The sequence below is a fragment of the Portunus trituberculatus genome, chromosome 2, assembly GCF_017591435.1.
Source record: "Portunus trituberculatus isolate SZX2019 chromosome 2, ASM1759143v1, whole genome shotgun sequence".
In the NCBI taxonomy this organism is placed as follows: domain Eukaryota; kingdom Metazoa; phylum Arthropoda; class Malacostraca; order Decapoda; family Portunidae; genus Portunus; species Portunus trituberculatus.
In genome coordinates, this window is record NC_059256.1 from 12,569,311 (window position 1) to 12,582,962 (window position 13,652).

At 41.6% G+C, this 13,652-nt stretch overlaps 1 protein-coding gene across 1 annotated transcript in view; it reads left to right on the forward strand.

Annotated features, from left to right (window-relative positions):
* Positions 1–13,199, forward strand: part of LOC123506986 (TBC1 domain family member 23-like) — a 39,608-nt gene extending 26,409 nt beyond the window's left edge. The window contains exons 9-18 of the mRNA XM_045259462.1: positions 1–20; positions 1,068–1,275; positions 2,234–2,457; positions 2,559–2,629; positions 2,700–2,776; positions 3,396–4,207; positions 4,359–4,516; positions 9,333–9,521; positions 9,725–9,823; positions 11,675–13,199. The exon at positions 1–20 is cut by the window's left edge and continues 67 nt beyond it. Coding sequence (XP_045115397.1) covers positions 1–20; positions 1,068–1,275; positions 2,234–2,457; positions 2,559–2,629; positions 2,700–2,776; positions 3,396–4,207; positions 4,359–4,516; positions 9,333–9,521; positions 9,725–9,806 — 1,841 coding nt within the window. The 3' untranslated portion in view covers positions 9,807–9,823; positions 11,675–13,199. The remainder of the gene's footprint in view (positions 21–1,067; positions 1,276–2,233; positions 2,458–2,558; positions 2,630–2,699; positions 2,777–3,395; positions 4,208–4,358; positions 4,517–9,332; positions 9,522–9,724; positions 9,824–11,674) is intronic.
* The last annotated feature ends 453 nt before the right edge of the window (positions 13,200–13,652 follow it).

Sequence of the window (13,652 nt, forward strand, 5' to 3'; positions counted from 1 at the left end):
TCCACTTAGATGCCACTCTTGTAAGTAGTAGTAGTAGTAGTAGTAGTAGTAGTAGTAGTGGTAGTAGTAGTAGTGGTGGTGGTGGTGGTGGTGGTGGTGATATTGTAGTAGTAGTAGTAGTAGTAGTAGTAGTAGGTAGTAGTAGTAGTAGTAGTAGTAGTAGTAGTAGTAGTAGTAGTAGTAGTAGTAGTAGTAGTAGTAGTAGTAGCAGCATCCCTTAATAATATAAGTGTGGACAGAAATAGCGCTGTGTCAGATAACTAGAAACAAGTCCGGTTAACACTCTCGAACACCGTGTTTTGTCCGTTATTAGCGAAGAAGTCCGGTTAACACTCTCAAACACCGTGTTTTGTCCGTTATTAGCGAAGAATTGCATTTTTCAGTGTCTTTTACTCTTCATTATGTCTCCAAATGGTGTCAGGTGTGTGTGCGTGGCTGTAGCCGAGGCTCAAATGATGGAATTAACAAGATCAAGTGTTTTTTGTAGTGTTTGGTGTCCTCAGTGTTATTAAAAGTAAAAAAAAAAAAATCACTGATCTCAGAAATAGTAACTATAAATAAGTCCGGTTGACACTCGTGAACACCGTATTTTGTCCGTTATTGGCGAAGAAGTTCATTATTCAGGTCCAGTTAACCGTTTTTCATTATCGTCCGGTATTTGCACTGCTTAGTCCGGAAAAAACGAGGATCCAGTGGTGGTGATGTTGGTGGTATTATTGTAGTGCTGCACCACTCACCGCAGTTCGCCACTAACTAAACAAGTCCGGTTGACACTCGTGAACACCGTATTTTGTCCGTTATTGGCGAAGAAATTCATTATTCAGATCCGGTTAACCGTTTTTCATTATCCGGACCGGTATTTGCACTGCTTAGTCCGGAAAAAACGAGGGTGCAGTGTTAATGTTGATATAATTGTAGTAATATTATTCAGGTTAACCGTTTTTCATTATCCGGACCGGTGCAGTGTTAAATACACTCGTGAATACCGTGTTTTGTCCGTTATTGGCGAAGAAATTCATTATTCAGGTCCGTTTAACCATTTTTCATTAACCAGACCGGTATTCCAGATGCTGCACCACCCACCGCAGTTCACCACAGCGGTACAAGGGCTTCTACTGTCCCAAAGATGCGCTGTTCTGAGTGGCGTGGCAGGCGAGCATCTCTGTTTTATCGGGGCGGGCAGGGAGCAGTCCGACAGTGACCTCAATATGGTACTCTCCTACTTCCTGCAAAGGGGAGAGAAGCTTGTGTCCGTGGCCAAGGGAGGCTATGCTGGTGGGTAATGCTCCTCCTCCTCCTCCTCCTCCTCCTCCTTGTCTTCTTCCTCCTCCTCCTTGTCTTCTTCCTCCTCCTCCTTGTCTTCTTCCTCCTCCTCCTTGTCTTCTTCCTCCTCCTCCTTGTCTTCTTCCTCCTCCTCCTCCTCCTTGTCTTCTTCCTCCTCCTCCTCCTCCTTGTCTTCTTCCTCCTCCTCCTCCTCCTCCTTGTCTTCTTCTTCCTCCTCCTTGTCTTCTTCCTCCTCCTCCTTGTCTTCTTCTCCTCCTCCTCCTCCTCCTTGTCTTCCTCCTCCTCCTCCTCCTTGTCTTCTTCCTCCTCCTCCTTGTCTTCTTCCTCCTCCTCCTCCTTGTCTTCTTCTTCCTCCTCCTTGTCTTCCTCCTCCTCCTCCTCCTCCTCCTTGTCTTCTTCCTCCTCCTCCTCCTTGTCTTCTTCCTCCTCCTCCTCCTTGTCTTCTTCCTCCTCCTCCTTGTCTTCTTCTTCCTCCTCCTCCTTGTCTTCTTCCTCCTCCTCCTCCTCCTTGTCTTTCTCTTCCTCCTCCTCCTCCTTGTCTTCTTCCTCCTCCTCCTCCTCCTCCTGCTCCTCCTCCTCCTTGTCTTCTTCCTCCTCCTCCTCCTCCTCGTCTTCTTCTTCCTAACCTAACCTAACCTCTTCCACATCTTCCTCCTCCTCCTCCTCCTCCTCCTCCTCCTCCTCTTCTTCTTCTTCTCATCCATCTCCTCCTCCTCCTCCTCCTCCATCTCTTCTTCTTTTTCTTTTCCTTCCTCCTCCTCCTCCTCCTCCTCCTCCTCCTCCTCCTCCTCCTCCTCCTCCTCCTCTTGAGTGTTCGTTGCCTGAAAGATCTGAAATGAATTAGCCAAAAAGTCAACGTTGAGATTGTTGTAAGGGAAAAGCAGCATATGGCATTTTAAGTTTTAAGCGTTTTTTTTTCAGTGTTTTAAGCGCCTATTCCTCCATACAGCGCTCCACCAATGCCTAGGCTCAGATTTGGCACTCTTGTCTGATCACAACGCTAAACAGTGCTTGGTGTGCAGTCCAGCCCTCTCGAAGGCTGTCCACCAATCAGCGCCCACCTCTCAGCCTGGCGATCTCTCAGCCAATGGGAGCGCAGTGTTTCAGCCTCAGACGTCCACCTCTGGGCTGACCAATCGCCTGGCTTCCTTCTCCAGTGTCTTCAAGAGCAGAGTAAGAGGAGGGTGTGTGTGTGTGTGTGTCTACTACTACTACTACTACTACTACTACTACTACTACTACTACTACTACTACTACTATTATTACTATTTCAGTCCACGGAGATGCGAGAGAAGCTATTTGACTACATTACAAACCCAAATGGTCTTGAACAAACTACTATTACTACTGCTACTACTACTACTGCCACTACTACTACTACTACTGCTACTACTACTACTACTACTACTACTACTACGTCACATTAGTAGTGGGGACCGAGGCAAGCTGTACAGGCAAGGAGACGTCTTTAGCATTGAAGATGAAGACGATAGTGAGTGTTAAGTGCATTTAAGTAGATTTAAGTATTTTATAAGTAGATTTAAGTATTTTATAAGTAGATTTAAGTAATTTTAAGGGATTTTTTGGGTGTTTTTGGGAATTTAAGTAGGTTTTTAAGTGTGTATTATTGAAAAAGATAATGATAAGTATATATAAGTGTTTATAAGTAGATTTAAGTATTTTATAAGTAGATTTAAGTATTTTATAAGTAGATTTAAGTAATTTGAAGGGATTTTTTGGGTGTTTTTGGGAATTTAAGTAGGATTTTAAGTGTGTATTATTGAAAAGGTTATGATAAGTAAATATAAGTGTTTATAAGTAGATTTAAGTAGATTTAAGTAATTTGAAGGGATTTTATAAGTTTTGGGGTGTTTTTGGGGAATTTAAGTAGGTTTTTAAGTGTGTATTATTGAAAAAGGTAATGTTAAGTAATTGTAAGTGTTAAGTGCATTTAAGTAGATTTAAGTATTTTATAAGTAGATTTAAGTAATTTTAAGGGATTTTTTGGGTGTTTTTGGGAATTTAAGTAGGTTTTTAAGTGTGTATTATTGAAAAGGTAATGATAAGTATATATAAGTGTTTATAAGTAGATTTAAGTATTTTATAAGTAGATTTAAGTAATTTTAAGGGATTTTGGGAGGCGGGACAGTTGGTTCAGAGCGAGCAGTTGGTTCAGAGCGAGGACAGTTGGTTCAGAGCGAGCGGGAGGCGGGACAGTTGGTTCAGAGCGAGCTGGAGACGGGACAGTTGGTTCAGAGCGAGTTGGTTCAGTTGGTTCAGAGCGAGCGAGGCGGGACAGTTGGTTCAGAGCGAGCGGGAGGCGGGACAGTTGGTTCAGAGCGAGCGGGAGACGGGACAGTTGGTTCAGAGCGAGCGGGAGGCGGGACAGTTGGTTCAGAGCGAGCGGGAGGCGGGACAGTTGGTTCAGAGCGAGCGGGTTGGTTCAGGCGGGACAGTTGGTTCAGAGCGAGCGGGAGGCGGGACAGTTGGTTCAGAGCGAGCGGGAGGCGGGACAGTTGGTTCAGAGCGAGCGGGAGGCGGGACAGTTGGTTCAGAGCGAGCGGGTTCAGAGGCGGGACAGTTGGTTCAGAGCGAGCGGGAGGCGGGTTCACAGTTGGTTCAGAGCGAGCGGGAGGCGGGACAGTTGGTTCAGAGCGAGCGGGAGGCGGGACAGTTGGTTCAGAGCGAGCGGGAGGCGGGACAGTTGGTTCAGAGCGAGCGGGAGGCGGGACAGTTGGTTCAGAGCGAGCGAGCGGGAGGCGGGACAGTTGGTTCAGAGCGAGCAGAGCGAGGCGGTTCAGACAGTTGGTTCAGAGCGAGACGACACACAGTTGGTTCAGAGCGAGCAGTTGGTTCACACAGTTGGTTCAGAGCAGATTTAAGTACAGTTTTCAGAGTAGAGACGACACACAGTTGGTTCAGAGTTGGTTCAGATTTTTAAGTAATTTTAAGGGATTTTAAGCAAGTTTTTTGAGTGTTTTGTGCATCCTCCTCCTCCTCCTCCTCCTCCTCCTCCTCCTCCTCCTCCTCCTCCTCCTCCTCCTCCTAATACTACTACCACTATTCCAGGCACTTATGAAGAAGGAAGAGGAGGAGGAGGAGGAGGAGGAGGAGGAGAAGAAGCAGAAGAAAATATGGAAAAGATTAATTTGAAGGATTTATTGAAGAGACCTGAAGTTATAGCCTCGTTCAATTGCCAACAAGTGAAAGAGAATGGAAAGGTTCTCAAGAGGTAAGTCTTTCTTTCCTCCATATCTCCCTCCACATGTTACCTCCACTTACCTCCACCCACACAGTTGTTCCTCCATCTTTCCTCCACCTTCTCTCCAATTTTGACTATCCTACCTCCCTTCCTTGATAGTTAAAATAGTAGTTTTGTAAGATAGTGTGATTTGAAATATCCAGATGTCTTTCCTACACCATCCTCCATTTTTTCCTCCATATCTCCCTCCACGTTATACCTCCACTTACCTCCACCCACACAGTTGTTCCTCCATCTTTCCTCCACCTTCTCTCCAATTTTGACTATCCTACCTCCCTTCCTTGATAGTTAAAATAGTAGTTTTGTAAGATAGTGTGATTTGAAATATCCAGATGTCTTCTCACACCAACCTCCATTTTTTCCTCCATATCTCCCTCCACGTTAGACCTCCACTTACCTCCACCCACACAGTTGTTCCTCCACCTTTCCTCCACCTTCTCTCCAATTTTGACTATCCTACCATCCTTCCTTGATAGTTAAAATAGTGGTTTTGTAAGATAGTGTCATGAAAACCAGACATTTTTTCTCATTTTTGCCCCGGATTATCTGTACTTTTTCCTCCATATCTCCCTCCACATGTTACCTCCACTTACCTCCACCCACACAGATGTTCCTCCATCTTTCCTCCACCTTCTCTCCAATTTTGACTATCCTACCTCCCTTCCTTGATAGTTAAAATAGTGGTTTTGTAAGATAGTGTGACTTGAAATATCCAGATGTCTTTCCTACACCATCCTCCATTTTTTCCTCCATATCTCCCTCCACGTTAGACCTCCACTTACCTCCACCCACACAGTTGTTCCTCCACCTTTCCTCCACCTTCTCTCCAATTTTGACTATCCTACCTCCCTTCCTTGATAGTTAAAATAGTGGTTTTGTAAGATAGTCTCATGAAAACCAGACATTTTTTCTCATTTTTGCCCCGGATTATCTGTACTTTTTCCTCCATATCTCCCTCCACATGTTACCTCCACTTACCTCCACCCACACAGATGTTCCTCCACCTTTCCTCCACCTTCTCTCCAATTTTGACTATCCTACCTCCCTTCCTTGATAGTTAAAATAGTGGTTTTGTAAGATAGTGTGATTCAAAAACCAGATTTTTTTCTCATTCTTGCCCCATCCTTCATTTTTCCTCCATATCTCCCTCCACATGTTACCTCCACTTACCTCCACCCACACAGTTGTTCCTCCACCTTTCCTCCACCTTCTCTCCAATTTTGACTATCCTACCTCCCTTCCTTGATAGTTAAAATAGTAGTTTTGTAAGATAATGTGACATGAAAAATACACATGTCTTCCCAACACAACCTCCATTCTTTCCTCCATATCTCCCTCCACATGTTACCTCCACTTACCTCCACCCACACAGATGTACCTCCACCTTTCCTCCACCTTCTCTCCAATTTTGACTATCCTACCTCCCTTCCTTGATAGTTAAAATAGTGGTTTTGTAAGATAGTCTCATGAAAACCAGACATTTTTTCTCATTTTTGCCCCGGATTATCTGTACTTTTTCCTCCATATCTCCCTCCACATGTTACCTCCACTTACCTCCACCCACACAGATGTACCTCCACCTTTCCTCCACCTTCTCTCCAATTTTGACTATCCTACCTCCCTTCCTTGATAGTTAAAATAGTAGTTTTGTAAGATAGTATGACATGAAATACCAGATTCTTTCCAACACCATCCTCCATTTTTTCCTCCATATCTCCCTCCACATGTTACCTCCACTTACCTCCACCCACACAGATGTACCTCCACCTTTCCTCCACCTTCTCTCCAATTTTGACTATCCTACCTCCTTCCTTGATAGTTAAAATAGTAGTTTTCTAAGATAGTCTGACTTGAAAACCAGATTTTTCACACCATCCTCCATTTTTTCCTCCATATCTCCCTCCACAAGTTACCTCCACTTACCTCCACCCACACAGTTTTCCTCCATGTTTCCTCCACCTTCTCTCCAATTTTGACTATCCTACCTCCTTTCCTTGATAGTTAAAATAGTAGTTTTGTAAGATAGTCTCATGAAAACCAGACATTTTTTCTCATTTTTGCCCCGGATTATCTGTACTTTTTCCTCCATATCTCCCTCCACATGTTACCTCCACTTACCTCCACTCACACAGTTGTTCCTCCACCTTTCCTCCACCTTCTCTCCAATTTTGACTATCCTACCTCCCTTCCTTCATAGTTAAAATAGTCGTTTTCTAAGATAGTCTCATTTGAACCAGATTTTTTTCACCATCCTCCATTTTTTCCTCTATATCTCCCTCCACATGTTACCTCCACTTACCTCCACCCACACAGATGTTCCTCCACCTTTCCTCCACCTTCTCTCCAATTTTGACTATCCTACCTCCCTTCCTTCATAGTTAAAATAGTGGTTTTGTAAGATAGTCTCACATGAAAACCACATTCTTCACACAAACCTCCATTCTTTCCTCCATATCTCCCTCCACAAGTTACCTCCACTTTCCTCCACCCACACAGATGTCCTCCTCCTCCTCCACCTTCTCTCCAATTTTGACTATCCTACCTCCCTTCCTTGATAGTTAAAATAGTAGTTTAGTAATACAGTATGACATGAAATATCCACATGTCTTCCCAACACAAACCTCCATTCTTTCCTCCATATCTCCCTCCACATGTTACCTCCACTTTCCTCCACCCACACAGATTCCTCCACCTTTCCTCCACCTTCCCTCCAATTTTGACTATCCTACCTCCTTTCCTTGATAGTTAAAATAGTGGTTTTGTAAGATAGTCTCATGAAAACAAGACATTTTTCTCATTTTCCTCCATTATCTGTACTTTTTCCTCCATATCTCCCTCCACAAGTTACCTCCACTTACCTCCACCCACACAGATTCCTCCACCTTTCCTCCACCTTCTCTCCAATTTTGACTATCCTACCTCCTTCCTTCATAGTTAAAATAGTGGTTTTGTAAGATAGTCTGATTTGAAAACCAGATTCTTTCACACCATCCTCCATTTTTTCCTCCATATCTCCCTCCACAAGTTACCTCCACTTACCTCCACCCACACAGATTCCTCCACCTTTCCTCCACCTTCTCTCCAATTTTGACTATCCTACCTCCCTTCCTTCATAGTTAAAATAGTAGTTTTGTAAGATAGTCTCATTTGAAAACCAGATTCTTTCCTCACCACCTCCATTTTTCCTCCATATCTCCCTCCACGTTACCTCCACTTACCTCCACCCACACAGTTGTTCCTCCACCTTTCCTCCACCTTCTCTCCAATTTTGACTATCCTACCTCCCTTCCTTGATAGTTAAAATAGTGGTTTTGTAAGATAGTTTCATGAAAACCAGATATTTTTCTCATTTTCCCCATTATCTGTACTTTTTCCTCCATATCTCCCTCCACAAGTTACCTCCACTTACCTCCACCCACACAGACTTTCCTCCCTTTCCTCCACCTTCTCTCCAATTTTGACTATCCTACCTCCCTTCCTTGATAGTTAAAATAGTAGTTTTCTAAGATAGTCTCACATGAAATATCCACATTCTTCACACCTCCATTTTTTCCTCCATATCTCCCTCCACGTAACACCTCCACTTACCTCCACCCACACAGATTCCTCCATGTTTCCTCCACCTTCCTCCAATTTTGACTATCCTACCTCCCTTCCTTGATAGTTAAAATAGTCGTTTTCTAAGATAGTGTGACATGAAATATCCACATATCTTCCATACACAACATCCATTCTTTCCTCCATATCTCCCTCCACATATTACCTCCACTTACCTCCACCCACACAGATTCCTCCATTTCCTCCACCTTCTCACCAATTTTGACTATCCTACCTCCCTTCCTTGATAGTTAAAATAGTCGTTTAGTAATACAGTATGACATGAAATATCCACATGTCTTCCCAACACAAACCTCCATTCTTTCCTCCATATCTCCCTCCACATGTTACCTCCACTTACCTCCACCCACACAGATTCCTCCATGTTTCCTCCACCTTCTCTCCAATTTTGACTATCCTACCTCCCTTCCTTCATAGTTAAAATAGTAGTTTAGTAATACAGTATGACATGAAATATCCACATATCTTCCCAACACAAACCTCCATTCTTTCCTCCATATCTCCCTCCACATGTTACCTCCACTTACCTCCACCCACACAGATTCCTCCATGTTTCCTCCACCTCTCCTCCAATTTTGACTATCCTACCTTCTTTCCTTGATAGTTAAAATAGTCGTTTTGTAAGATAGTCTCATGAAAACCAGACATTTTTTCTCATTTTTGCCCCGGATTATCTGTACTTTTTCCTCCATATCTCCCTCCACATGTTACCTCCACTTACCTCCACCCACACAGATGTACCTCCACCTTTCCTCCACCTTCTCTCCAATTTTGACTATCCTACCTCCCTTCCTTCATAGTTAAAATAGTGGTTTTGTAAGATAGTGTGATTTGAAATATCCAGATGTCTTTCCTACACAACCTCCATTCTTTCTTCCATATCTCCCTCCACGTAACACCTCCACTTACCTCCACCAACACAGATGTACCTCCACCTTTCCTCCACCTTCTCTCCAATTTTGACTATCCTACCTCCCTTCCTTGATAGTTAAAATAGTGGTTTTGTAAGATAGTGTGATTTGAAATATCCACATGTCTTCCCAACACCAACCTCCATTCTTTCCTCCATATCTCTCTCCACATGTTACCTCCACTTACCTCCACCCACACAGATGTACCTCCACCTTTCCTCCACCCCTCCACAAAATCCCACTCTCTCTCGTTGCAGCGTTCTGGTGTTAATGGACAAAACGTTGATCGTTGTGAGACAAACTCCATCCTGTGGGCGTCTTGTGGCGAGGCGAAATTTGGCCTCTGTTGTTAAGATTACTTCAAAAAAGAGGCATCCGAATTTCATCACTTTTAAATACGGCGCTGCTGATGACGATGATGAGCTGATAGTCTCCGATATGGATAGGTAAGGCAGTGGTGGTGGTGGTGGTAGTAATAGTAGTAGTAGTAGTAGTAGTAATGATAATAATAATAATAATTTCGCAATATTACGTTTAGATATCTCCACACACACACACTCTCTCTCTCTCTCTCTCTCTCTCTCTCTCTCTCTCTCTCTCCCCACACACACATATATATTTATTTATTTATTTATTTATTTCTCCGCAGGTTCGTCATTCCTCACGCCAGCCACGCCACCAAGCTCATCAAGGAACAGATCATCAAGGAAATGCAAACAGAGAAACACTGAACAACACTAAACAACACATTTGAGCCAATTCCGCTCTAAAAACAACATATTTCAGCCCATTCCGCTCTAAAAACAACACATTTTAACCCATTCCGCTCTAAAACGCCACAATTTGGTCCCATTTCAACACAAAACAACGCAAAAACATCACAATTTTATCCATTTCCGCTCTAAAACAACTCATTTTATCCAATTCCGCTCTAAAAACAACACATTTGGTCCTATTCCGCTCTAAAAACAACATATTTCAGCCAATTCCGCTCTAAAAACAACCAATTTGAGCCCATTCCGCTCTAAAAACAACATATTTTATCCAATTCCGCTCTAAAAAACAATTGATCCCATTTCAACACAAAACAACACTAAACAACACATTTGAGCCAATTCCGCTCTAAAACAACACATTTGAGCCCATTCCGCTCTAAAAACAACACATTTCAGCCCATTCCGCTCTAAAACAACCAATTTGAGCCCATTCCGCTCTAAAACAACATATTTTATCCAATTCCGCTCTAAAAAAACACAATTGATCCCATTTCAACACAAAACAACACTAAACAACACATTTGAGCCAATTCCGCTCTAAAAACAACACATTTGAGCCCATTCCGCTCTAAAAACAACACATTTCAGCCCATTCCGCTCTAAAAACAACCAATTTGAGCCCATTCCGCTCTAAAAACAACATATTTTATCCAATTCCGCTCTAAAAAAACACAATTGATCCCATTTCAACACAAAACAACACTAAACAACACATTTGAGCCCATTCCGCTCTAAAAACAACACATTTGAGCCAATTCCGCTCTAAAAACAACATTTTAACCCATTCCTCTCTAAAAACAACTCATTTGGTCCCATTTCAACACAAAACAACACTAAACAACACATTTGAGCCCATTCCGCTCTAAAAACAACACATTTGAGCCAATTCCGCTCTAAAAACAACATATTTTAACCCATTCCGCTCTAAAAACAACTCATTTGGTCCCATTTCAACACAAAACAACGCAAAAACAACACATTTGATCCCATTCCGCTCTAAAACAGCACATTTGATCCTATTCCGCTCTAAAACAACCCATTTGATCCCATTCCGCTCTAAAACAGCACAATTTGATCCCATTCCGCTCTAAAAACAACACATTTAAGCCCATTCCTCTCTAAAACACCACAATTTGGTCCCATTTCAACACAAAACAACGCAAAAACATCACAATTTTATCCATTTCGCTCTAAAACAACTCATTTTATCCAATTCCGCTCTAAAACAACACATTTGGTCCTATTCCGCTCTAAAACAACATATTTCAGCCAATTCCGCTCTAAAACAACACATTTGAGCCCATTCCGCTCTAAAAACAACATATTTCAGCCCATTCCGCTCTAAAAACAACCAATTTGAGCCCATTCCGCTCTAAAACAACACATTTGACCCAATTCCGCTCTAAAAACAACATATTTTAACCCATTCCGCTCTAAAAACAACACATTTGAGCCAATTCCGCTCTAAAAACAACATATTTTATCCAATTCCGCTCTAAAAAAACACAATTGATCCCATTTCAACACAAAACAACACTAAACAACACATTTGAGCCCATTCCGCTCTAAAAACAACACATTTCAGCCAATTCCGCTCTAAAAACAACACATTTTAACCCATTCCGCTCTAAAAACAACCAATTTGAGCCAATTCCGCTCTAAAAAACAACACATTTCAGCCAATTCCGCTCTAAAAACAACCATTTTATCCAATTCCGCTCTAAAACAACCAATTTGAGCCCATTCCGCTCTAAAACAACACATTTGAGCCAATTCCGCTCTAAAACAACCAATTTGAGCCCATTCCGCTCTAAAAACAACACATTTGAGCCAATTCCGCTCTAAAAACAACACATTTGACCCAATTCCGCTCTAAAAACAACCAATTTGAGCCAATTCTGCTCTAAAAACAACATATTTCAGCCAATTCCGCTCTAAAAACAACACATTTGAGCCAATTCCGCTCTAAAAACAACACATTTGAGCCCATTCCGCTCTAAAACAACACATTTGATCCTATTCCGCTCTAAAAACAACCAATTTGAGCCCATTCCGCTCTAAAAACAACACATTTGATCCCATTCCGCTCTAAAACCACACATTTGATCCCATTGCGCTCTAAAAACAACACAATTTGATCTCATTCCGCTCTAAAACAACACATTTGATCCCATTCCGCTCTAAAACAACACATTTGATCCCATTCCGCTCTAAAACAACACATTTGATCCCATTCCGCTCTAAAACAACACAATTTGATCCTATTCCGCTCTAAAAACAACACATTTGATCCCATTCCGCTCTAAAAACAACACATTTGATCCCATTCCGCTCTAAAAACAACACATTTTATCCAATTCTGCTCTAAAACAACTCATTTGATCCCATTCCGCTCTAAAACAACACATTTGGCCCCATTCCGCTCTAAAACAACACATTTGATCCCATTCCGCTCTAAAACAACACATTTGATCCAATTCCGCTCTAAAACACCACATTTGATCCCATTTCAACACAAAACAACGCAAAAACAACACATTTGAACCCATTCCGCTCTAAAACACCACATTTGATCCCATTCCGCTCTAAAAACAACACAATTGATCCCATTTTAACACAAAACAACGCAAAACAACACAATTTTATCCATTTCCGCTCTAAAACAACACATTTGGCCCCATTCCGCTCTAAAACAACACAATTGATCCCATTTCAACACAAAACAACGCAAAAACAACACAATTTGATCCTATTCCGCTCTAAAAACAACACATTTGGCCCCATTCCGCTCTAAAAACAACACAATTTGATCCTATTCCGCTCTAAAAACAACACATTTGAGCCAATTCCGCTCTAAAACAACACATTTTAACCCATTCCGCTCTAAAAACAACACATTTGATCCCATTCCGCTCTAAAAACAACACATTTGATCCCATTCCGCTCTAAAAACAACACATTTGATCCCATTCCGCTCTAAAAACAACATATTTTATCCAATTCCGCTCTAAAAACACCACATTTTAACCCATTCCGCTCTAAAAACAACACACTTTGATCCAATTCCGCTCTAAAACACAATTTGACCCCATTCCGCTCTAAAAACACCACATTTTAACCCATTCCGCTCTAAAACACCACATTTGAGCCAATTCCGCTCTAAAACCACACAATTTAATCGCATTTCGTTATAGAGTTTACGAATTTTGGCGGTGTTAAGTGAAGGCGGATGAGCGTCGGTAGATTTAGAAGACGGTAAATCGCCCAATTTTTCCCCGCTTTGAGAAAAATAGCTATTAATTCAAATTATTATATATATATTGTGTGTGTGTGTGTGTGTGTGTGTGTGTGTGTGTGTACGTGTGTGTAAAAATTATTATTATTATTATTATTATTGTGGGATATAATATTGTAGATTTGATAATAATAATGATAATAATAATAATAATAAATTTAAATTTATTATTATTATTATTATTATTATTATTATTATTAATTGTTGTTGTAACATTAAAATCTTTATTATTACTAATTGTATACTATTTTTAACCTTATAAGCAGTAGTAGTAGTAGTAATAGTAGTAGTTTGGCATGTTTTGAGGGCATTTTAAGATAGTTTGGCATGTTTTGAGGGCATTTTAAGATAGTTTGGCATGTTTTGAGGGCATTTTAAGACAGTTTGGCATGTTTTGAGGGCATTTTAAGACAGTTTGGCATGTTTTGAGGGCATTTTAAGACAGTTTGCCATGTTTTGAGACAATTTAAGACAGTTTGGCATGTTTTGAGGGCATTTTAAGACAG